Genomic DNA, 27251 nt, shown 5'->3' on the forward strand with positions numbered 1-27251 from the left:
CTTCACTTTTGATTTTGTCAATTCTCTATAGAATCAGACCTGTATCAAATCACCCCAGATTTTTTTTTTTTTTTTTTTTTTTTTAAGGGAAAATAGATTCATACATTTTAATATATTGTCACAAAATCCCTGAACAGTGGAAGGAGAAGGTGGTGGTTGTGGGGGCGTGGGAAATACCTACCTTAAGTGAGGGATGAAGGGGGAAGGATAGCCGCAGTGGGAAGCCGAATTCCAGGAGATTTGAGTCACTGACCGGAACCAAGCGCGCTCCCTTCTCGGCGCGTGTGTATATAACTCAAAGGGGGGTGGGACAACTCATTAAGTAGACCGTCCTAGGCTAATCAAACAGATCATCCTATTGTGAGTTTTAATGATCCAGATTATTTCTACAATCAAACCTTGTTGGCATGCACCTCAAATCTATAAAGGTTGGTCTAAAAGATAACAAATTCTTCCTACAGTATTCTAACTCCCTGCGCACCTATCTATGGGTCCTATGTAGTAAAACACCAATATCGTTACTTGCTACCATCCTTAGGGGGCTTCTGCTGGTTACGGGGATGTCTTCAAATAGGCGCAGGTCCCTCGTTCAGGCAGGATGCGTTTGCTATTGAAGGATAACTGTGCTGTTGAGCGTGGCAGGAACCCTGGCTGTCCTCGTTGTTTGGCAACTCATGGCGGTACGCGGGTTCGATATCGTAGGGGGTTTCCTATTTTTCACTATCAAGTTCCTTTCAGGTCAGGATGTCCCGAAAAGGGGGGAACTGTTTGTACAAATAGTCGAATAGCACAAGGGTGGTGTGTTCACTGGAGGCTGACCTCGTCACGACACCGTTCAAACCCGTTCCCACGAGGGTCTGGGCGTCACTCGCAACACTGTCTTCAATTCGATAAGTCTCCGGGGGATTTTGTACTTGAATCACTCGTGTAGGGTCTGACAGTGCGTAATCGGTCACTTAAGGAAGAAAATCCTCGATAGTCACCATATGGGAGGGTAGGGCGCGTTTGTACTTCCGAGAATACGAGCGGCCCGACCTCCCTGTAGGGACCCAGGGGGAATAACTGACCAGTGCCCGGCACCGCCGGGTCAACTGCCTATGCCCATACAATGTATGGCATACACTGTTGCCGTTTTTCTTCGTTCTCATTCACTAATTTGAAGGGAGCATAGTGCAATGTTTCTGTGGAAGTTGAAACAGTTCTAATTGATCCTTGAGGGTAGTCACTACTCACGAGAATGGAAGATATGATCCTAACTAGTCTAATTAAAACTAGCCTAAACAATAAATGGCAAGCGCGCAGGGGGGAACCGTTAGAACTAATTCGAACGGTAACTCTTGGATGTAATACACTAATTCTATTCATAAAGTAGCAACTTACAACTGCAAGAAGGAACAGTAAACTTGAGAGGTTGTGGAATCCCACACTTAATATTAAACATTCGTGTCTTTGCTCGCAGGCATATGTAGACACCTGGAACTAAAGGGAGGGGGGAGGGTTTTCCTGAGCAATTAGAAGTCTCTCTCAAATTCGTTAAGGCACTGTAATTGACTGCCAAATTGGCGCAACAGTTAATGAGGATAAGGAGAAGGAAAAATATCAAGAAGTAGTTGCTAGAGGCCTTAAGAGTTCCGGCAATTCCAAAGAGTAGAGGGAATTGATAACCGAAAAGGGCTGAAAGGAGACGAAAAACTGTATATATATATATAAATATATATATAAATATATATATATATATATATATATATATATATATACATACATACACACATAATATATATAGGTTTGCCATCGTGAAGCTTCTAATGTGGTTCCCTCTGAGGGTAAGACCCACTCATGCTCAGAGGGACCTGTATTCAAAGCTTCACAATGGTCGTTTATAAATATTTTTGTATGTAGAAGCCCAATTTAATTAATTCAGCCAAGGGAGGGTTCACTCAGCTGATTTCTCCGCAAAATCTGGTGTTTGATATTGCCATGTTATTTAATGTTACATCAAATCTTAAAGAAAATTTTGCGTTTAGACTGTGTGGGTTTTTGTTCATTTTGTGTTTTGGTATTTGTCAGAAAGAGGTTGATTTCTTTGTCAATGATAGTGTTACAGTAACTGTTGTTGAGTATCTGTTTTAGTCTCAAATGACACCAGCATATAAAACTGACAAAAAAGATATTAAAAGAAATTATCACAAGGAACGTTACATGCATTAACCCACAAGAAAAATTGGCCATAATTGCATACTACAAAAATGAAGTCTCTAGCCTTTTTGTGAGGAATAACCTCACAAATAATCACAACGCCCTCAAGCAAGTGAACATGGTATACCAACAACTTCTACCCAACATGTCTTATGTCGCGTCCACACGGTCGAGCTGTGCCTGGCAGACTTTGCCCTTACTGGGCAAAGTCCGCAGACTCTGCCCGTGAAGTGTCCACACGGCTGACGATGGTGGTTGGAGGTTAGTTGGCCTCAAGCAGAGGTTGGGAGGGAATGGTTCAGTGCGGTACGATAACCATGGTTCCCGCCATACTTAAAGAAGGTAGCACTGTACAGCATTATAATTGCTGACTGCATTAAAAAGAAAAAGAAGAAATCACGGAGACATGTCTGGTGCCGGGAGTGGTTACAAAGACGTGATTTAATGGGAAGCTCAGTGACAATCCTGCGTGAATTGCAGGATGAAAATGAACAATTGTTTTGCAATTACATGAGAATGAACATAAGCAGCTTTTCTGTTCTCCTTTCGAAAGTGGAGCCATATATACAAAGGCAAGAGACAAATATGAGGAAAAGCATAGCACCAATAGCACGTCTTGTCGAGATCAGTACACACTAGCACTATGTGCGGACATGGTGGTAAAGGTAACTTCGGTCTGTACTGGATCTGGATTCCAAGAAAAGACCACCTCGCTTGCGCGGGATCGGGTTTTGTGGGAGGGGAAGAATGTCTGTTAGAAAATGAAAAGATAGTAGTGTATAAAAGAGGGCTATTGCCACCGGGCGAATTGCGAGCGATTAGGGGCTAGATTGTTGTCATGGCTTAGGAGAACTGGACCAGGGGCTTGGAGGGCAGCGCTTGACGCCGGAGGTTAGGATTACCAACGGGGTTAGGATCACCAACGAAAGTTTAGAAAATGGTAGGAGGCGTAGTAGTAGAGAAAGGTGGAAAAACGGAAAAATCTTTAGTGGGAGGTAAACTGAAATGAGAAGATGTAGTAGAAGAGAAAGTTAGAAAGGAAGCGAATTTTAGTCGAAGAGAAAGTTAGAAAGGAAGCGAATTTTAGTCGAAGAAAAAGTAAGTGTACATGTTTGTGCGTGATTTGTGGCTCTGTTCGTGAGAGGTGTATGTGTGTATCTTACGAGAAGTGAGTTGATTTCACTTTCCGCGTGTAGAGGGCGAACCTGATAAGCCACAGGTGGGGCGAGCGTACCCTGATTATCCCCAGGTTTTGGGTTTGAAGTCCTTTTAGAGCTGATCAAGGGGCGGAGCGGGGGGGGGGGGTAGACGGGCGGTGTACACCCGCCTGCCGACGTCAACGAAGAGATCAGTGACCAGAACGGGAGCGGCAAGGAGATAACTCCCCGCCGCCACCGCTGGCGAGGGCGAACCTGATAAGCCACAGGTGGGGCGAGCGTTGTCTGTTTATCCCCAAACTGGGTTTGAAGTCCTTTTAGAGCTGATCAAGGGGCGGTGCGAGGGGGGGCAGACGGGCGGTGTACACCCGCCTGCCGACGTCAACGAAGAGATCAGTGACCAGAACGGGAGCGGCAAGGAGATAACTCCTCGCCGCCACCGCTGGCGAGCGCGAACCTGATGAGCCACAGGTGGGGCGAGAGTTGTCTGTTTATCCCCAGACTGGGTTTGGAATTCGGAAGAGTAGATTCAGTGGCGATGCGAGGGAGGGGCAGACGGGCGGGTGTTGTATGGTCTCTTTCCTTCCAATCACAACTCTGAAAACAGAGAATTACGCGATTGGGAATTGTGTGTAAATGTCAGAAGTGTAAACTCGCTCACCAGCGTCAGCGAGAGGCCAGCGTTTGGTCTGTACTGAGCGGGTTTGCTAACTTTGCTCGCACCTCACCTCGTGCGTTTGGCAGCGATGTCAGCCCTCCATCCACTGCCCGCAAATGGCACCGGGAACGGACAGTTTGATGGTTTGCCCCATGAAATTGCCTGTTGTCGAGCAAAGCCTTCGTGCCCGGCGGACAGTGCTCGACCGTGTGGACGTGGCATTACATTGGTGTTACCACTAATTCACTTACCAAGAGGCTCACAATGCATCCCCATGAGGGTAGCATACAAAAACACATGACAAGATTTAGTTAACAATAAAAAAAAACACTTAAATGCTGTAACAATCACAAAAAACTACACATCCTCGAGAAAGTTTCATCTCACAACACATACCGATCATTAATATGCAAACAAAAACATTAGGCACCCTACTCCTAAACAAACAATCCATCACACCTAGACAAAAACCACTAGGCAATATGGCACATAATGAAGAGTCCATTGCACCTGGGGAAAAAAAAAGGGACAAGATGGCACATAACAACAACTGACAGTAACCTATCCCAGTTCCCTGTCACCTACCCCTCTCCCAGTTCTTTGATTTGACTCTAACCTCTTTCAGTTCCACCTCAGTTTGAACCATAAAAGCCCTGTCAATTTAAAAACCTTTAGCATATCTGACATGGACCTTTTCCTGTCAATTCATTTCCCTAAATAATGTTGTATGTAACAACCGAAAGGTTACCATTGTATTTATATAACTAGTGTTAATATACCCTGAATCTCAGTAGAATTGTGTTTAATGTACCCCTAGAATATAAAAAATGTATATGACAAATGGAAAAAAAAGTGACCAAGAAGATTGTTGAAACTAAATTAGCCCTGGTCTTTAACAAGACATATATATATATATATATATATATATATATATATATATATATATATATATATACTGTATATATATATACATATACTTATATATTTACATATATATCCACAAGGGGGTGCTGAAAAGTTCCTGGCTTTAAGGGTATCGTGAAAGGGTAGAACTGATACTTTAACAGGGGAGGTAGGACAGCTATTTAGGAGAAGATAGGCAAAAAAAGCATGATTTCCTTTATGCAGGTTCAACGTATGATGGTAGCGCCTACAGTTGATTTTGGTAAAATTGAAGCACGGGTGGTCATGAAGTTCCTCTTCTTGCAAGGCAAAGGGGCGGCAGAAATATATGATAAGATGAAGGACGTCTTGAAGGATGACTGCCCATCATACTCTACTGTGAAAATGTGGGTGTCAAGGTTTCAGACTGGTCATTTTGAGGTCACAGATGAACCCACAGAGGAGAAAGCCGACACTGTGCATATCATGATTCTCAAGGACTGCCAGATTTCAGCTAAAGTCATAGCTGAGACTCTAGGGATTTCCCGCAAAAAAGTTGGCCACATCATCCACAACATTCTGGACATGAGAAAATTTTCCGCAAAATTGGTGCCGAAATGCCTGAACGCAGATCAGAAGTGCATCAGAGTGACAACATCAAAGGCGATTTTGGACCGGTTTGCAGCGGGGATGGCTGATTTTATGGCTCATTTAGTCACCATGGATGAAACTTGGCTTTATCACTATGATTCCCTGACCAAGCAGCAATCAATGTAGTGGCAACACAGAGGTTCACCGCACCCCAAGAAGTTTCAGCCCCAGAAGTCAGCTGGAAAGGTACTGGCTTCAGTGTTCTGGGACAAAGATGAAGTACTGTACTCCTCATAAAATACCTGCCAAAGGGTTGCACCATCAATGCAGAATACTACATGTCTATGTTGGACGAATTGTGTGAAGCTTTGAAGCAAAAATGCCATGGAAAGCTGAGCTGTGGTGTTCTCTTTTTGCAGGACAATGCACCAGCACACACAACACATGAAACTGATGGCCAGGGGTGGTTGCTGCTGTTTGGCCCCCAACTCTTGGGGTTGGGGGGGGTGGTCCCACGACGTAGACGCTGCAGCTCCAGGACTCAAGCACTCATCTGCCTGTGGCCCTGATAACATAAGCAACATCCACCTAAAACACATTGGACCACAAGGTATACACGCACTCACAAACATTGCAAACTACAGCTATTCACACAACACTATACCTGACATCTGGAAGCATGGTAAAATAATCACCATTCCAAAACCGAACAAAGACCCAACAATCCCAACATCGCACCGCCCAATCACACTTCTCTGCACCCCCTCTAAAGTCATTGAACGCCTAATACTTAAACTTGTCACACCACATATTCTCCTTGCTGACTCACAACACGGTTTTAGGCCACTACTCTCCACAAACACTCTTCTGATAAACCTCACACAAAGAATTTTAGATGGCATCAATTCAGATAGGCCCCACCACAGAACACTTCTCATAACATTAGACATTAGTAAAGCTTTTGATGCTATCCCCCGCCACAACCTAACAAATAAAATATATAACACAGACATGCACAATAACACCAAAAGATGGCTGGCCAATTATCTGGCAGGTAGGAATGCTTACGTGTCATATAATGGCCAATCATCGCACATCAGAAACATTAAGAATGGAGTACCACAGGGCTCAGTTCTATCCCCCACACTATTTAATCTATACATGCATGACTTACCCACACCAGACACCTCAGAAATACAAATCTCTTCCTACGCAGACGACATAACAATCACATGCACACATCGTAACACAGACAAAGCTGCAGAAATAATCCAGCCATACCTTGACACACTCAACACATGGTTCATCACAAACAGACTCAAAATAGCTCCAACCAAATCTACAGCAACACTTCTCACCAACTGGACAATAAAACACAAATACATACCTCATCTCTACATCAACAACACTCTAATACCACACACAAACACACCGAAAATTCTTGGTGTAACATACAATACATCCATGTCTTTCAAACAACACATCACAAACATAAAAAACAAATGCACACCTAGACTTAACGCACTTAAGTCAATCACTGGAACGACATTTGGACAAAACAAAGAAACTAATATAACAATATACAAACAATGCATACGCTCAGTGTTGAATTATGCGAGTCCTGCATGGGCTCCTAATCTCAGTGAGACACACCACAACACCCTTCAAATCATACAAAACAAAGCCCTAAAAAACAATTACAGGCTGCACAAATACAACACCAACAGACCATTTACACCATGAAACAAAAGTCCTCAAAGTCAAGGACCACCTCGACATGAGAGGCACACAAACACTTGCCGCAGCCACCACAAACACATCACACCCGCTACACTACATAGCAGAACACACACACACACCAAGAAACATTGAAACAACACCCAAAGACCTTTTTACGCACAAATACTCTCTTCTCTTCCTCCACAACCACCAAATACCAGCCTCCGGAAACATATTCATAATCATATCACACACCGCTCCATTAACACAATGAAAGACAACACACTGCTGCATGCCAGACCCCCTGATATCCACCCTTCTGAATCCTCTCTCCCACGAAAGGACAGAGTCCACTTGGCCAGACTGCGGTGTGGCCACCACCCAGCACTTCTAAGCTACCAGAAGAGGCTGGATGACCGCATTGTGAACAGCTGCCCAGGATGTAACACTTCACCCCATACCATACAACACATAATGGAAGACTGCATTATACACAATCATGCACGCAAACAATACAACATACACTCTATAAAGGATTTGTGGGAAAACCCAGTTTCGGCAGTAGCATTCCTTGGGGAGACGGGACTGCTCGGACAGACAGTCTAGGGAACGACAACAACAACACATGAAACTCTATGGAAAATACGCGAATTTGGCTTCGAATTGGTAGACCACCCGCCTTACTCCTCAGACCTGGCCCCCTCCGACTATCACCTCTTTCCACAACTGAAGAAACATCTCAAGGGAATGATATTTCACTCTGATTCAGAAGTGATTGCTGCTACAGAGTCCTGGTTGGAGGCCCAACCTTCAGAGTTCTTTTTTCAGGGCTTAGAAAAACTGAAGGACCATTGTAATAAGTGTGTGAATCAGAGAGGGGAATATGTTGAATAAAATCATAGTTGACTGATCTTCCTGCATTTCCTTTTACCCAAAGCCAGGAACTTTTTAGTACCCCCTCGTATATATACAAACTACACTAACATGGTTACAAACAATGTAAAGATTACAAGAAGAATAAGAGCCTCACAACTGTAGCTTTCTTGTATATAAAAAAAAAATTGATAAATCAATAAAAAATAAGTTAGAATAAGTAAACATTGGTACAAAGTTAGGTAGGCAGTTATGCATTTTAACATCTCCATAAATTGATAGTGAGATGAATTCATGTTCTTGTTTTTCAAGTGGGGCGTATTCATATGTTCACAATAGACAGCACACTACAGTGTGTGGGCACAGATTGCTTCTTGGAAGTAGTAGTCTGGGTATGGTGTTGTCTGTTCAAACACTTGTTTGCAAGTCTGTTGGTGTCTGTGTATATTAAATACAGACACCAACAGTCTTGCAAATAAGTGTTTGTACAGACAACACCATGCCCAGACTACTATTGCCTGTGAGTTCCACATCTGTATTAGTAAGAATGGTGTTGGTACATGGAACTCTGTCTTTTAAATAAATACTGGAATGGGATTATGTGTGTATATCCATAGCCCCCTCATTTTTTGTAATGAGTCAGATTCTGAGGTTTCAACATACCCATGCTTTTTATGAGTCATGTTAGCTATCACTGAGTTGAGGTGGTTTCTGTAGAAATTTTATTTATCTTTTGAAAATTATTAGATACTCATGGGGTTCTATCTTCTTATTCAATCATAATGCCTAGTCTTGAATTTGTTTATGGTTTTAGCTTGGGCTACATCAGCTTGTAAGCTATTCCAAGAATTGATGAAGTTTGAGGGAAAATTGTTTCTTGATACCCTTTAGAATTTTCTCCCTTTGCCTTGTGACTCTCTCTTGTCCCAAACCAAGAGTTCTTCTGTTATTCTTATCTATTCTCTTTAGTGACTTGAACACAAGTATGCTTTACTCCATTCTTGCATGTTCCAGATCGGAGATACAATATCAATGATGAAGAACTCCTTACCTTTCAAAATATGATACATGAAGACTTTGAGAATGTACAGGGACCTGTAATGCTTCTGGATTACTTCCCATGGCTTTTGCACATTCTTCCTTCTTGGGTCATCAATAAAGTCATGAGAGTAAACATAATGGAGTATAATCGGAATACATTTAATGTTTTTCATAAGGTGCATTAAAGAATACTTTAATGAATCTGAATTATTGTTATTTATTATATACTTATTTTATATACCTATCACTCTATATTCTGCATTCTTTTTATGAAATACTTCATATTTTACAGCAAATTGTTGAAGAACACAAGAAAAGCCGCATCCCACACAACCCAAGAGACTATATTGATGCATATCTCGACCAAGAAGAAAAACACGACCCAAACTTCTCATTCAAACTTGAACGTAAGAACATTGAAACTTTTAGTAAATATGACAATCCAATAAAAGCTAAAATATGAAAATTTATTTGTATTTACCACACTGGCATGATATGATCCTCCTTTGGACAATGTATTACCTAAAAGTCTGTCATTCCATGGAAAATGAATCATTGGTTATATACCGTATTTTCCGGCTTAAAATGCGCATTGGGTTATAATGCGCACCCATGCACTTCGTTATCTCAGTACACAGATAGCGCGCACTGACGTATAACGAGCATGCCCGATCGCATTTGTCTATAACGCAGTTTTACCTCGGTATTTATATCATGTAAACGAGGTTACATGGAGAAGTATTTTTCATTGGCTAGAGCCACCGCTGGGAAACCTGTTGATTTGTCACTAAATCAAGTGTCAGTTTAGGCATCAATCAGGACACAACTAAGAAAACGTCGGAACTACATGTACCGGTATATGACTCATGTTGTGCGTTGGTCCCTTATTACTTTGTAGCTTAAATAGTTAGTAGGAAATATGATCTAAAAAAAGTTTATTGAAAGTAAAATATACAGAAAAATTGCGGCATTTTTACAGAAAATGTTCATTTTATATCTTGAGGAAACAATTCGTCTTTACCATTTTTTATTCAATACTGAAACAAACTACAGACTGTTTCGTTTTAGCTTTGAACCTGCAATGACAGTGGTGAAAGGACAGTCTCTCATCGAGGTGACGTTTAGTTAATATAACTCCCGAAAGAGGGTGTTGTAGTCAGGTGTTTGACACGAGTTTATGAACGGCCGCAACGGAATTTGTACCATACCTAAAGTGAAGCAACATAGCCAACATAAAAATTCAAACTAGGATGCTGTGAACATGGGCACATACCATGAATATTGATCATGTTTCATGGTGTTTAGGCCTATTTAAACATGAAAAATAAGATTCGATAGATACCTACCTATACCGAATATCTATATACGGTAGCCCATGTCACCATGGCTGTTCTTCTTGTTCTCACGGAACGTCACGGAGAAGTGTGCCTCCCGACTTTGTGACGGCCAACATCGTCATGTTGCTGTGAAAAAAAATTACACAGCCGCAGAATTTTTATCGTAGGCCGTAGATAATGCGCACCACCGGATAATGCGCACCCCCCATTTTTAGGCCCTTCCAACGGAAAAAAGTCGCGCACTATACGCCGGAAAATACGGTACTGACAACACTACTTGTATATGACTTTGAGGAGAAACTGAACCAGTTGGTGATTAAGTTTGGTAGGATATGTGAAAAAGAAAGTTACAAGTAACTGTTGGCAAAAGTAAAGTAATGATATGTGATATTAATTTTACAATAATTCTAATATTTTCCCTTTGTAAATTAGTAAAATATATGTCATCTTCCAATATTTTCTTACTGTGCCTTCCACAATATATTTCTATAAAAATCTCTGCATCTATTCCATTGTACTTTCTCCTTCTTTTGACACTACTCTTTGTTCTCCTCTGCTGAAAGTCTGCCCTAGACCCCATTCTCTCCAACCATTTATTTCTAATCCCACCTCTTATCATACAGGCTCAATAATTTTCAGAATAATCATATTATGTTCTTTAACTTGTTCCTTTTCTCTGAAAACTTCCCCTCTGTTTCGTACCTCCACCATGAAATATTTCTTAAACATCACAAACATGTTTCATTCAAATCTGATTTTTTTTTCTAACATGTACATATTTTGTTTTAAGTCTTAGATTTGTTGATAACGATTCGAGACCTTTTTGTGGCTGGAAGTGAGACATCATCATCAACATTTAGATGGATGATAGCATTCATGGCAGTCTACCCTGATGTGCAAACCAAGGTTCAAGCAGAAATTGATGCAGTAGTTCCTCGTGATAGGGTACCAAATCTTAATGACAGAATGAAGTAAGATTTTTTTGTTTTGTTTTCACCTCCATTCAATTGAAATTTCATCCAATGGTACATGTAATTATATTGCATGAGACTTATGTAAGGTGTCCCAAAATCCCTGGACAGTGGAAAGAGGAGGGGGCATGAGAATCCTCGTACACTGGGAAATTGACGAAGGGAGATAGCTACAGTTGGAGCCAAGGTCCAGGAAATTTGGGATGCTGGCTGGGACAACACACGTTCCCTTCAATCCATGCATGCAATTTCGATTTTGAAGGACTAAAGAAATGTTTCTCAGTGGGAATCAAACTCATGTAAATCACAGCCCTAGGCTAATTAAACAGAACACACTACACTGATTTTATGATTCAAATTATTTCCACAAACAGTGGCATGCAGCTGATATTCATAAGTTTTATCTTCAATATTATGACCATTTACAGTTATTCTCTTATCAACTAACTGGGCAAGATATATGTATGTATTTGGTTGTCCTACCTGGCTAGCCCTGTGTACTATAATCCTAACTAAATAAATACCTTTCATAATTCTCTCACGTAACAATGCACCGACTGGTGATGTCTTCATATGAGTGGATGTCACCGGTTGAACAGGATGCTGTTGATATTTGTTGTGGATCCATGCATCACATAGGAGGTGGCGGGAACCATGCCTGTCCTTAGTCAATAGCATTGAACACGTGGTGGGGGAGGGGAATCACATCAGATGATTTCCTTTTCCCTATCATCCGCATCATACACTAATTAAAAGTTTTAGTTCCTAAATATGAATTGAATCACTGGAGTGGGTTTCAACAAAGAACTCCAATTGAACTTGTAGATTCTCATTTTGGGCATGTCATGAAGCACCTTTGTGGGTATATCACAAAACACATTTCTTGTTTCAGTAAGTTTCCAGGACACTAAACACATCACTTTTACGTGACTGGTGATAGCCAATAATGGGAATGTCATGTTGAGGATACAAATTCCTCACAAGACATGTGCCGTGTATCCCTCTCCCATGGGAGCGTGATGCCCTCTGCCTTCACCCATGAGAACATGTTGCCTACTCCTTACTACCAGATACTATATGCTCTATGCATGGGATCCAGTGCACTGTTTTCTGTTATCACTTTTCTAATCACTAAATTTCAAGAGGAATGCAACACAACATCTGGGCAAGAGTTAAAGCATTTCTAATAGTCTTATGAGGTAGTCACTAGTTACAAGAAAGAGATAAATGATTCTAATTAGCATAATTAAAACTAGCCTAGACAAGAAGTGGCAAGCAAGCAGGGGGAGGGGTTAATAAGTGAAACAATTGAGAAACAAAATCAAATGGTAATACATAGGTAAAATATACCAATCCTAATCATAAAGTACAAGGATACAAATCTAATATGGTGAACTAGTAAAACTGACAAGTTGAGACATTTCAATCTTAACGTCGTGAGTTATATTGTCCTTAACCTGGAAGGTGGCGCATTGGCCATCTACCTAGAAATGAGAGATAGTGATGAAGCAGATGCAGAGAAATTGAAAAAAAGGCTGGAAGAGGCATTCACTGAGTCAATTTGAATCGTTTAATCAGATGCCAGCCCGATGACTCATGTGGGGAGAGGGGAGACCCAGTGAAGCAGGGTCTTCCATTGGACAATAGAAGAGGGAAAGTGAGGGAGTCCAGGGGTGACCACAGCAGATGGAGGGGACCACCTAGGATCTGTTGTTATGCGTGTGGGTGCCTCGGGCACCTCACAAGGAATTGCAGAGAGACGGAGCAGGGAAACGAACAAGAGGCAGCTGCTATGTGAGTGGCCACCCAGTTAATGTAAGGACACTCTCCAACTATGCCGATTGTAGATGCCTGGTTAAGAGGAAGGCATGCAAGAGCACAAGTAGATTCCAGCTGTTCAACCACAATTGTAATGGCTGACTTGATTAAAGAATTCAAACAGGGAGATATGACCCTGATGACAGTTGACGGAAGGGAGAGAAAGTGCAACATCGACCAGGAAGTTGAAATGATGGTGGAGGGCATTCCGATATGACTAAGAGTGTTTGTTATTAGAACAGTCACAGAGGGAATTGATGTGGTGCTAGGAATGGATGCAATTGCACAGCTTGGAGAAGTCACGTTTGTCGCCGGACAAGTGAGTGTTGGAGCAACACGTGACTTGAGTACAGAAAGGAGGGGGAGGAGCTGTCAGAAGCCAGAAATAGACATAGGAATGACAATGAGGGCCATGAAGGGCAGTGTCACTGCGAAGCTTGACCTTGATGAGAAGGTGGCACCTTGTACAATTGAGGACAAAGACTTCCTGGCAGAATTTGATGGCCAGATGTGGGGGGTAGAATGGTACCTGAAAAAAGGCTCACTTCTATTGAAGAACAAAGTCCACTGCTATGGACAGACTCTCAGAGAGTGGGTGAGGGATGACTTTGACATTGAAGTAGAGAGGTGGATTGATGAGGGAATTTTGAGTCCCTGGGAGGAGCCGGTGGAGGATGGATTCTTGCCTCTGATGGCAGTGGTGTAGCCAACCAAGAACAAAGTGCGACCAGTGTTGGATTTCTGAGAGCTGAATCAGTTTGAGGTGTCATACTGATGATTTTGTAGATGTATGTAACGAGACCCTATGCAGATGGCACCAAATGAGGAGGGATGGAGTCCATGATTGTAGATCTATGGGTGGCTTACCTACAAATTCACATGGCAAAGAAGCTATGGAAATACCAACTAATAAAATATAAAGGTAAAACATATTGCTTGACCAGACTGGGATTCGGGCTATGCTCAGCTCCGAGGATAATGAAAAGAATCCTGAAGACAGTACTGGAGAAGAATGAAGCGATGAAGGATACGGACACCTCAATGACATATTGATGGATGATACTGTTGTACTGACGTCGGACATAGTGGAACATTTAGCTCGGTTTGGATTGGTCTTGAAGGTGCTGGAACTGATGGAAGGAGGAACAGTGTTGGGACTGTGACTAGAGAGAGACAGGAGTGAAAACCTGTTGTTTAGGGGAGGCAACAAGATCCCGAATGTAATGGATGAGATGACCAGACAAGAGCTCTTCTCGCTGTGTGGCAAATTGGTTGGTCACTACCCAATCACCGGTTGGCTCTGTGTAGCATGCAGTTATATTAAGAGGTGGGGGGTTGAAGGATTGGGGAGACAAGATTGATGAGGGTACACTCAGGATGATACATGACATCACACGATGGGTGAGACACAAGCCTGTGAGAGGACAGTGGAGTGCACCATAACAGGGCATAGGTGTAATATGGTGTGATGTTAGCAGCACAGCAACCGGCATAGTCATGGAGATAGGGTAGGTGAAGATGGGGCGTGGCAGCACAAAAAAGATGACTACCATCACATTAACATATCAGAGTTGGATGCAGTTGTAAAAGGAGTCAATTTGGCGCTGAAATGGGGGCTACGCAAAATCAAAATCAGGACAGACTCAGCCATGGTGGTGGGATAGATGAACTCAATGCTGACAGCTGAGAAGAGAATACATATGAAAGGGGCAGCAGAGGTTTTTGTGAAATGAAGCCTTGGGATCCTGAGGGAGTTAATAGATGAGTTCAGGGTGAAGGTGAGCGTAAACTAAGTGCCGTCAGGAGTGAACAAAGTGGATGCACTAACCAGAGTGAAGAAAAGTTGGCTCAGGGTGCCAGAAGAACAGGAAGAGGAGGTTGAAATGTGCACCGCAGGGTCCCTGTGCGCGAAAGGGTTGCATGGAACGCATCACCTATGTGTTGATAGGTCATTGTTCTTAGCAAGGAAAGTTAACCAGAATATAACTAGGGAAGAAGTCCGGCAGACGGTGAGAGCATGTGTCTGATGTCAATCAATAGCTCCCTCCCCTAGACCGCACATAGCGGGGGAACTTAGCGTAAAAGAGAACTGGAGGAGGTTGACGGTTGACGTAACCCACTATCAGCGGGGCATGTACCTATCGATGGTTGACTGTGGGCCAGGACGCTTCGCTGTCTGGCAGGAGCTGAAGACGGAGACGGGAGAGGAAAATGCACGGGTGATGAATGAAATATTTCTGGAACGGGGCCCAGTGGATGAAGTCCTGATGGATAATAGCACCGCATTTCGGTTGGGAACACTGAAAGAAATGCTGGACAAGTGGAGCTCGAGACGTTTCTTTAGGGCTGCGTACCGGCCGAACGGAAATGGAATACTAGAACAACACCATCGCACTATTAATTCTATCGCCAAGAGGGTACTAATACAGCCCATAGAGGCAGTCTTCTGGTAAAATAAGTCCCCCTAGGCCAGGCCAAGACAAAGACTCAGTTCCACTGAGAGCCTTATTCAAATATGATTGGCAACATCCCAGGGTAGGGCCGGTGCTACACGCTAATACTGAAGGCAATGCCTCAGTACAGATGGGGGAGGAGGTATGGGTGAAGCCAAAGGATGGTAAGTGCACATCATAGTGGACAAGGGGTATCGTAACAGAGGTAAATTCGCGGAACATCTCTGTCGAAGAAGTGATGAGACATATCCTGGATCTTCGTTGTGTGGTGAATGATGGAGAAAATGAGGAAGAGAATCACAACAAGGTAGTGGATGGGGGAGCAACGCACCGACAACCGCAGAGCAATAGAAATCCTCCGAGATGGCTGCAGAACTAAGAAGTAGGAAGTGGAGGAGACAAAAAAATACGAACAATAGGTTGATCTTGAAATCAAAGGGGTGTGTGGTATGAATGTGGTGCAGACAGGGGTGTGCAATTGGCACCCCAAACATGGGATAAAAGGTCATGGTGTAGAAAGGAGGGCAAATGGGGCACGAGCTGCGTGCATCTGCCAGTATGTATGTGGAGCAGACAGTGAGAAGGTGCAATTTTAAATTTGTTAGAATTAGAAATAGGAGAGCTAGTGGTTTAAGATAAAGATACATTGTAGAGAGAAGTGAGTAAGTGCATTGGGGAATTGAAAAATGAAAGAGAAACTAATAAAGAAGATGAAGAAAAACTAGGAAATAATTCTGATAAGGTAAGATAGCGACAGTAGTATCAGACAAAAAAGTGGTACCCTTGGGAAAGCAATACCTCAGTGATGTAAACACATGCAAATAAAAGTGTACACATATTGGGGAAAATCAAGTTTTCATTTATATAACTTTTTGTAGATCATAAGTGATATACATAGTGAATTTTAACACATTCAAGAAAATCGTCTGTGTATAGTGTGACCCCCTATTTTTTGAGTAAAGTATTTGTCATAAAAACTTGCACTATACACAAGTATATACAGTAAGCAATTTTATTCAGCTGCAAGTGAGACCATATTTTGAATGTTTTAACAATATGCTGAATAAAATAATCATGAAAGGGGAAGAGGTAGTTACTATTGCTGAGAGGAGTTTGGTTATATTAGAATGAACTAGTTCTGTCACATATCTTTTCTGTGTACATTAAGACTAATACTATATATTTCTTATATTCCAGCTTGCAATACCTTGAGGCAATGCTGAATGAGGTTCACCGTCATGCATCCTTTGTACCCCTGGGCGTTCCTCACCTGGTCACTGAAGATACAGATTTAGAGGGCTATGTTCTACCCAAGGTCATGTGTTAACCAAGTATTCTTTTATTTGCATTCACTATATTAATCAAGATGTCAAATTTGCAATGTATACCCAAATGAAAAGAGAGGTAGCTGTATTAATTTAAATGACACCACAGAAGACACAGAACATGTTATCTTACACTACCCAACATTCACTCTATTCATATGTTATTATCTTCTCTGAGTTAGGTATAGGGCACCCTAGTAGGTATGGCTAGGGTGCCCTATAGGGCTTCCTACAAGAGAGATCTGTGATTGACTACTTGTATAATGATCATGTTTCTTCAGGCAAAATTATCACCATTGCTTTCAGTTTACTTTATTGTGTTTAGAATCTTAATTCATCATTATACTTTCTTCTATAAATTTTTTCTCATATTTGCAAAACCTTTACAAAAATAAGTGTGTAGAGTTATGATAATTTCTGTAAAAATTTCACTCCCCATAACTTAACTGCAGTGTCTTTCACATAAATAGCACACTTTGTCTATCTTACACATGATATATAATCATTCCTTAGCTGTGCTAATAATGAAAATCTTGCTCTGCTTCAGGGTTCTATTGTGCTGGCCAACATTTTCAGCTGCCACTTTGACCCTTGCTATTGGAAATATCCTGAAAAATTCTACCCAGAACACTTTATTGATGAAAAGGGAAAATGTATGACTAAGAGAGAAGGATTTCTCCCATTCTCAGTTGGTATGTATATTTAAAGACTGCAATCCCTCTCTTAATGGAGATGGCCAAGTCAGACCACACAACTGCTCCAAAAAACACACTAACACCACCCTTTTCATCTTAGCATCTTGGGGATAAAAGATCACATATCCCCACCACATTGCATGAGACAGATACAGTGCAGCAAAGCAATCTCATCTACCAAAGGACCTAAACAACCAAAGATGGTTTACCTCCAAACTTCACCATGCAGCCAATGCCCACCTCCAATCTGATAATCTATCTATATACCAAGGGAGGTACCCCCTTACCTACCTCCCTTACATATATGTTAGGTAGTCCTGGCCCCACATTGGGTGCCAATATCAGGACTGGCTGGAAGGCAAAATCTGATGGGCACAATAGTTGTTTATTGAGTTAAAATGGGCATCAATAGTAATATGGCTTACTCTAAGTGTTAGAAAAAGGGGAGGAGACGGTGAGGGAGGTGACGACTATGCATTTCAAGTTGTGTCCCAAGGCAATCTGCTAGCGGGGGAAGGGGAGGCTTGAAGGATACGGAGGCAGCAAGCTAGACTTACAGCGCGATGCTCTGAGGCAATCTGCATTTTCGGCAATGCCGTCCAACTTATATACTTGGGCCAGGTCATGACCCATGCTCTTAATTGCTGTGAAGGTAGGTGTCAATGCTACGGAAGTCAGACATAAAAGGTTCTCAAGCCACAGAGTCACCAAGAAATGCATGGAGTTGGTACTGCAGATACATATTCTCAAAGAATCACTTGTGTGGCTCACATGGTCAGGCAGCATGCAGGTTGGTCATCACAGAAGCTGACAGGGTCCATTCTTAGGCTGGTGACCTAGCAGAATGAAATGGAGATGGAGCTGGGTACTGCATGTGTGTTTCCTCAAAGAGGCTTTGTGTGACTCACATCATCCATATCCCACCACCATATACCACTCATGTTTTCTCTCCTTTTCTCTTTTTTCCTCTCTCTCACTCTCTATCCCTCTCCCTTCTTTTTCTCTCCTTTCTTTCTGTTTCCCCCTCTCAGTCTTTCTCTGTACCTCCCCACCATAACTCTTTCTCTATTCCTCCCCCTGCCATATTCCACTCTTTCTTTATCCTTCCCTCTTTTCTCTCCTTTTCTTTCCCCCCCCCCTCATCATCTCTCTAACTCACCCCTCTGCCATCTCTCACCTTCACCATATATACATACATATGTGTGTGTATTTACCTATTTGTATTTTATGGGAAGGGGAGCTATGCTCGTGGTGTCCTGTTTTCATATCTCATTTTATCTAGACTGTTTTTAAATTCATGAAATGTTTTTGCACACACCACCTTTTCATCCAAATTGTTCCAGATGTCTATTACTCTGTTGGGAAAGCTGTTCTTTTTCAGGTCCCTTCTATAACTGTCTTTCTTGATTTTCTTTCTGTGTCCTCTTGTATTTCTACTATCCCATTTTATTAGATGCTCTCTATCAATAGTTTCTATGCCTTTCATGATTCTATAGTTATCAAGTCTCCTCTCTCTCTTCTTTGTTCTAATGTCTGTAGTTCAAGTTTTGTTAGTCTCTCTTCATATGATAGTTCTGAGAGTGTTGGTGGTAGTTTTGTAATTGCTCTTTGTATTCTTTCAAGTTTTGTTATAAATTTTTTTGTACTTGGTGACCACATCATCACTGCATATTCCAATCTTGGTCTTATCAGAGTAACTAGTATTTTCTTCACCATTTCTTCATCCAGGTATGTAAAAGCCACTTTAATTGTTCTTATCAAATTATAAGTTTCTCCAAAAAATTTGTTTATATGCTTCTCAGGGGACATATTATTCATAATAATGAATCCCAGGTCCTTCTCATTTTCTACTTTTTTTGTTTCTTCTTCTTCCAATTTATATGATCCCACTATTCTTATTTGCTTCTTCCAAATTCCATTATACAAAACTTCTTGATATTGAATTCCATCTTCCACTTCCTACTCCATTCCCATACTTTATTGAGATCACTCTGTAGCGACTCACAATCTTCTTCAGTGTTCACTTTTTTCAACAATTTTGCATCATCCGCAGAGCTCATATAGCTTTCAATTCCTTCATCCATATAATTAATATATATAGCAAACATTATTGGGGCCAGAACTGTTCCTAGTGGAACACCATTTATCACTTCATCCCAATTAAAGTGTTTGTCTCTTATCACCACTCTCATTTTTCTTTCATGCAAGAAGTCTTCCATCCACTCCAGTAGTTTGTCCTGTATTCCTCCTGCAGTTTCTAATTTCTTAAGCAACTTCTTATGTGGCACTTTATCAATGAACTGTTTATTAGGCTATGTATTTTGTCTGTTAGTTCATTCCTGCATTCTTTCAAAATCCAGTTTGCCATTTCATCCGGTCCATGCAATTTTCTGACATCGAGATTACTCAAGTGTTTCATTATTTCATTTCTTGATACTTCTATCTCTTTCATAGGGGAAACTCTCTCCTCCCATTCGATATCTCTAGGTTGTATGTTCTCCCTTGTAAACACCGATTTAAAATGCTTATTCATAATTTCTGCCATTTCTATTTTCTCTGTGTATTCGACTCCTCCTTGTCGTAGTTTCTCTAATTCTTGTTTGTTTTTCAGTTTGTTGTTTACAAATCTGTAGAATAATTTTGGTTGATCTTTACATTTTTCTATGACATCTTTTTCGTATTTTATCTTTTCTTCTCTGCACACTTGTACATATTCATTTCCATAACTAGTATATATTTTTCATTTTTCAGTTTTTTTTTTGTCTTTTTTTCCAATTTATCCAAGTTTTATCCCTTTTGTCTTTTAACTCCCTACATATTTTGTTGTACCACCACTTTACATATCCTTTTCTTTGCTTTTGTCTTGGGACATACTTTTCCACTCCTTTATAAATTTTTGTCAAAATACTCCATTTCTCTTCTACTGTTGTTTCCTCCTTGTGTATTCTTTCCCAGTCAGCTTTTTGAAAGAATTCTTTTATTTTGTCAAAGTTTGTTTTTTCACACATCAATTTTCCCTTTCTATATTGTTTTTTTTTTCATGTATTTTTCCTCATTTAGTTCCAGTTCAACCAATATGTGGTCACTTTTACTTATTGGTGTTTTATATTTGATCTTGTCCACTATTTCGGGTTCTGATGTGATTATTAGGTCCAGTCTCGATGGTTCTTCCTCATTTCCTTACCTAGTATTCGCTTGTATCCATTGCATCATTGTATGTCCAATAATCATATCAAGTAATACATTTCCCCATAGGTCATCTCCACCCTTCACTGTCATCTCTTCCCAGCAGATTTCTTTACAATTAAAGTCACCCATTATAATTATTTGTCCTCCATCTTCCATTATCTTAGTGATATCCTGGTGTCTTCTAACATATTTTTGTGTTCTCTCTCTTCCCATGAAGCCATTTTAGGAGGCACATAATTTACTACAAACTTTCTGCTCTTCTTATCCTTGTCCTCCACTTCCATCATAATCATCTCTTCTCTATTCATTCCATATGTGACATTCCTCACATTTATATCCTTCTTAGTCAGGAACATAACTCCTCCCCCTTGTTTTACCTCTCTGTTTCTAATCCAACAATTATATACACCATGTCCTACACTGTTGGGTGATAATGGGCCTTTCAATTTTGTCTCTACAATTCCCATCATGTCCAGTTCTTTTTCCTTCAGGTAATCATTCAGTTCGTTCAAGCCTGTTATTAATCCATCTATATTTGTGTAAGACACTTTTAATTTTCTGCTACTTCCATCGTGTTTTCGGTTTCCCTTTTGTTTTCTCTGCTATGAACCATTTCCTCACTTTCATATTCACTACTCTCCAATAGAATTTCTCTTTTTCTGTCTCTGTCCTTTTCTTGTTTTTTTTTTCTTAGATTCTAGTCTTTTTGTTTTCTCATCCTCTCTTTCCTCTTTATTCATTTCTCTTTTTATCCATACCTGTTTAAATTGCTTATTGTCTGCTAGTTTCCCTGTTTTTGCTAAGATATTCTCTGCTGTCGTTTATGACCTGAATTTAACCTTAGTTGGTCTGGTCTTATCAGTATTGTACTTCTCGAGACCATACATTTCTTCTATTTGTTTCCCAATTTCTGGTTTATCTTGAACTACTTCTAACGTACTATTTACTTTTTCCTTTTCCTCCTTTATTCTTGTAGTCCTATTTAGATTATACTTCTCTTCCATCCCTAATATAATTATACATTTCTTTTTATCTGCTAAGTCTCTTACTATATTCTCCTTCTCTCTCATCACTTTGATAACTGTGCCTTCAGTTTGTTCCTTCATCTGTTGTTTCACTATATCTCTAAATTCAATTTTGTTCTCCTCAACCTTTTTTCAACCACTTAATTCTTTTGTTATGGACTCTTTATTTTCTTTATTATTCCTCTTTAATTCCTCATTCTCCTCCTTTACTTCTCTTAACTCTTTTTAATTCTTCTACTTTAGTTAGATTTTGATTCTCTTTTCTTAGTTCTTCCAGTTTATCAACAACAGTTTATGCAACAAGAGTTAATTGGTCAAACCTAACCTTCCATTCTTTATTAAAAAAAAATTTTGTTTTTTGTTTTTTTTCTCCTCTAGATTTACTAGTGGGGGGAAGTTGTCCCCTCCTCCCTCTTTAAATCCATAAAAGCAGTTATGATCTCTTTCCATTGAGCTGCTATTATCTATATTTCTGCTCTTCACACCTCTGCTTCCTTGTTGTTCGTCTGTATATTCTGCCCCCCGTTTGTTTACGCCTCTCCTAAGATCCTGGGCCTATTTGTCCCCTTCCTCATTTCCTTCCATTTTCCTCAGTAATCCCTCCCCTTCTCCTTTTTCTTCACCTTCCCACTACACCATGAGCTTTCCCCATGATGCCTAATTGGGTCAGGAGACAATGCAAAGATTCTGCAGGATGATCTTAATAAATTGTTAACATGGTCGGAGAAATGGCAAATGAACTTCAATATCTCTAAGTGTAGTGTGTTAAACATAGGGCTACACAACCCCAAAAATAGATACATCTTAGATAACACATTTTTAGAAAAATCTGAGTGCGAGAGGGACTTGGGAGTTCTGGTGAGTCCAGACCTTAAAACCAGGAAGCAGTGCATTAGCGCCAGAAATAAAGCGAACAGAGCATTAGGTTTCATTGCTAGGACGGTAATGAATAGAAGTGCAGAGGTAATTATTAAACTCTATCTAGCGATAGTTAGACCCATCCTTGACTATGCGGTACAGTTTTGGTCTCCATCCTACAGAATGGACATAAATTCACTAGAATCAGTACAGAGAAGAATGACCAAAATGATACATGGACTCGGAAATTTGCCTTACGAAAAGAGGCCTAGGCACCTAAACTTACACTCTCTGGAAAGACGCAGAGTGCAGGGTGATCTAATAGAAGTGTTCAAGTGGATCAAAGGCTATAACAAGGGAGATGCAAACAAGGTCATCATAATAAAACAACAGGGCAGGACTCGCGGTAATGGGTATAAACTGGACAAATTTAGATTTAAGAAGGAAATAGGCAAGAATTGGTTTACTAATAGGGTGGTTGATGAATGGAATAAACTTAGTAACCATGTAGTAAGCACTGAAACTATCAGTTGTTTTAAAAAACGATTAGACAACTTTATGGATGGGGACGACAGGTGGTGATCGATACGGAGCTGCCTAGTGTAGGCCTTATGGTCTCTTGCAGTCTCCTTTATTCTTATGTTCTTATGTTCCCTATTAATACAACACAGGTACTTCCTTGTCATTGTGATCCTCGAAATTTGCAGTTTTCTCTGAAGTCCAAACTTCGTTGTCACTTCTACCGATGTGTGTGTGTGTGTGTATGTATATATATATATATATATATATATATATATATATATATATATATATATATATATATATATATATATATATATATATATATAAGCCCCAAGATTTAAGGATGACAAACTCAAAGGTATGAATTTAAATTTTGTGAATATCATTTGGGAATTGGCAGAGATAGTAGGAAGTACAAAAAGTATTAGAGAAAACAAATACTCCAAAGCTACAAATGACCTAATTAAAAGAAGAAAGACTATGCAGATTAAAAGCAGGAATGATTAAATAGAATATAACTTAAGCTTATCAACAAATGGCAGAGATCAGAGAAAAGGAAGAGAAACATAGATGAAATAGAGGAAAGTATTTGGAAATGTAAAATTATTAAAATGAGCGAGCACAGATATGTTTTAGGAAGATAACAAATGATATGTTTGAAAGATAGAAATGGAGAAATAATTAAATGCAGAGACAGAATGGTAAAAAGAGTAGAAGAATTTTATCAAGAGCTTTACTCATCAACACCATAGTTGAGTTGGTAAATTCATCTGTAGACAGTAGTGTGCCAGAAATTAAAGAAAGAAGAATTTGCTCTAAAAATATGAAACTAGGAAAAAACACCTGGGGAATATAGTATATCGATAAATGTTTTGAAAGGCACAAGGAAAGAAATTCATATTAAGTTAGCTCAGTTGTACCCCAGTGCTTACGTCTAAAAAGCATTTCTGAATCCTGGTGCAATGTTATAGTGATTTTACTTCATAAAAAAGGAGACCAGAAAGACTTTTATAACTTCTGACAATTAGTTTGCTATCAAATATAAATAAAGTATTCTCCAAGATCCTTACGAATAAACCAAGTCAATTTTTAAATGGAAAGCAACTGAGAGAACAGGCAGGCTTTAGAAGCGGATATTCAACACTAGACCATTTGCAGGCGATGGACCAACTATTTGAGAAAATGACAGAATACAATATACCTCTTTGTTTAGCTTTTGTAGATTATGAGAAGGCCCTTGACTTGGTAGAACAATTCACATCACTAAACTTACTATGCGAGCAGGGTGCAAACAGATCATAAGAGTTCTACAAAATATTTATGTGAAAGGTACCACCATAATTCAAGTAAATAAAGATACAGAAAAGATAAAGATCAAGAAAGGAGTAAGACAAGGTGACTCAATTTCACCCAAATTATTTACAGCTTGCTTGGAAGAGATTTTCAGAAGGTTAAGTTAGGAAAAGAAAGGCTTGATGATTAATGGTGAATATTTAAACTACCTAAGATTTGCAGATATTATTCTTATTTCAGAAAGAGAACACTTCTGAGATATGGTGAGTGATCAGAACAAGGAAAGTCTCAACATAGGTTTAAAAATGAATGAGTAAAACCATAATAATGTTCAACATGAAAGTTCAAAGTAAAGATATCATAATCGATGGCGAGAGTCTAGAAGAAGTTGAAGAGTATAATTATTTAGGTCAGATGGTGAAAGTGACCAAAAATCATGATAATGAAATAAAAAGGTGTATTGCAATTAGTTGGAAAGTGGTAAGTGTAATAAAATCCTGAGAGGCTCTCTACCTTTACATTTGAAATGTAAAATTTACAATCAATGCATTCTGCCAGCAATGATCTGCAGATGTGAGACTTGAAAAGTGACGAAGGCAATGCAAACATAGCTAAGGAATGCTTAGAGGAGAATGGAGAGATCAATGCAAAATCATAGATGGCACTTGCTTCCATTCAACCTTCCACTTGCACATCCTGTCACTCATCAACAGAGCCACTCCTCTCTCCCTCATCACTCCAGCCACACTACCAATCACTCTCAAGCTCAACTTCACCTTTCTTTTTAACTTAAGTTTCACTCAAAGCTAACATATTCATCTTTTGTTTTACAAGCAAACTACCCATCTCCTCCTTTTACTATCTACTACTGAACAACCACACACATTCTGGGAGTTATTCGAGTTTTGGTTCAAACTGCCCTCCCATAACCCCCTTTTGCTTTGACTCTTCACATGAAAATTTTTTTAGAAAGGCAGATTTCTGGTCCCTTCACTCCACTCCATTCAAATACCTTTTATGACACACATGGGAACACCCTGGATGAGGTATTGACTGCAGTCAGTACTTTAAGGGCTTTAATGATGTCCCTACAGGTTAGCCATGCAACATTCTTTTGTGTATGTTAACTAATCTCTACTCAAAAGATAATGTTCATCATTTTTAACTTCAAATATCCCTCTTTGCCTCTTTTTTGCAACTTCTATGATTCCACCTCTTTGGCATACTACTCTTCCCACGGACAGAACTATTAATGGGAAACAAAATGTAAATCCACACATAGGAATACAGAGGTGACATTCTTATCCCTTCCACAAAACTGGAAAAAGAAGAGATGGAGTCCTGTGAGCAGTAAAGGAGAAGGAGAAGGAGAGCACAAAAGAGGAAGAGTAAAATTCTAAAAATCAGATTGGCTTTCCCCCACAATATTAGTTTATGAATATTGAAGAATGCTTTATGACTTTGGTCTTTTAGGCCACCACTAAAGTCCCTTGAGTATTGACTGCATCTAACTATGGGTTACTGGAGTAGCAGCTTTGTGAGTTTGCACAGAGAATGGTATATGAAGAAAGTACAGACTCCATTGAATAATCCTCAGTTTGTCCTCTCAACAGGACGTCATGTGTGTCCTGGGGAAACTTTGGCAAGGATGGAACTCTTCCTGTTCACTTCAGCAGTTCTACAGCAATTTACAGTCAAGTCCCCACCAGGAGAAAAAATTATTGCGGAAACTGATCCTAGCAAACTTCTCTTCCATCATGTTAAGCCATATAAAGTGGTCTTTGAGAGGAGGACACAAATAATACAATCCTAGCTTACTGGTCTTCTGACTCAGCATTTATATGTGAAATGTAATAAGGCCAGAAGATATCACCATATTCCATTATACACTATTTTGGTTGACTGTCAACCATTATTCATTGTAAACTACCATAACTTGTACATCAAGACTTTCTCCAAAGAAAATGAGATATCTTGTGTTCAAATTTGCAAAGTAATGATATTCTTTTCCATGCTGGATATTTTAAAATTATCTTCGAGATACTTTTTGTGTGGCTATAGTATTTTTCAAAAATACTCTTTACATTTACATGTGTGATTTACCTTTAATCCATCCAGCCTTATAGGAAATATTCATACACTCCAGGGGGTCCCCCTCATAAATCTGGGGGGGGAAAAAAATAAAATAAAAAAAATAAAAAATAAAAAAAATTGTAGCTTAGTATGTATAGGCTGTATGACATAATAATGGCATTGAATTTCTAAAATAATAAATTTTAGTAAATAAGTCAACAAGGCACTTGGCAATGTTGCCTTCTTCAATAGGGCATGAAATGTGTGGGTGAAGAGCTTGTACATCAAAATACGGCTGGTAGTTTGGTGGCTTGAATCAGAAAATTATGACTTTCCTGTCTCTCAAATTATGTGAAAAAAATACAAGGCTGAATTTTTTTAATAGCTTCAATGTCACTTTATGGCACTTACTGATGCAAGGCTTTAGGTGTCCATCTTGCACAGGTGGTGAGAAAGGAATTTGATAATCATATAGACCTTGGAGGTTGGGCATAGGTGCTGGCATTCAAAGTATGAAAGATTTTGAAGGACAATTGGGTTTGACTTGAATGTCAGACTCTGAAGTGTAAATTAGT

At 39.9% G+C, this 27251-nt stretch overlaps 1 protein-coding gene across 2 annotated transcripts in view; it reads left to right on the top strand.

The window, feature by feature from the left end:
* The window catches only part of LOC143029661 (cytochrome P450 2L1-like), a 56659-nt gene extending 29936 nt beyond the window's left edge, over positions 1-26723 (top strand). For both annotated transcript variants that reach the window (XM_076192467.1, XM_076192468.1), the window contains 6 exons: positions 9091-9293; positions 9410-9524; positions 11245-11425; positions 16894-17011; positions 17569-17713; positions 26217-26723. In XM_076192467.1, coding sequence (XP_076048582.1) covers positions 9091-9293; positions 9410-9524; positions 11245-11425; positions 16894-17011; positions 17569-17713; positions 26217-26416 — 962 coding nt within the window. In that variant the 3' untranslated portion in view covers positions 26417-26723. The remainder of the gene's footprint in view (positions 1-9090; positions 9294-9409; positions 9525-11244; positions 11426-16893; positions 17012-17568; positions 17714-26216) is intronic.
* The last annotated feature ends 528 nt before the right edge of the window (positions 26724-27251 follow it).

This window comes from Oratosquilla oratoria, chromosome 11, assembly GCF_046742065.1.
Source record: "Oratosquilla oratoria isolate Oo_2021 chromosome 11, ASM4674206v1, whole genome shotgun sequence".
In the NCBI taxonomy this organism is placed as follows: domain Eukaryota; kingdom Metazoa; phylum Arthropoda; class Malacostraca; order Stomatopoda; family Squillidae; genus Oratosquilla; species Oratosquilla oratoria.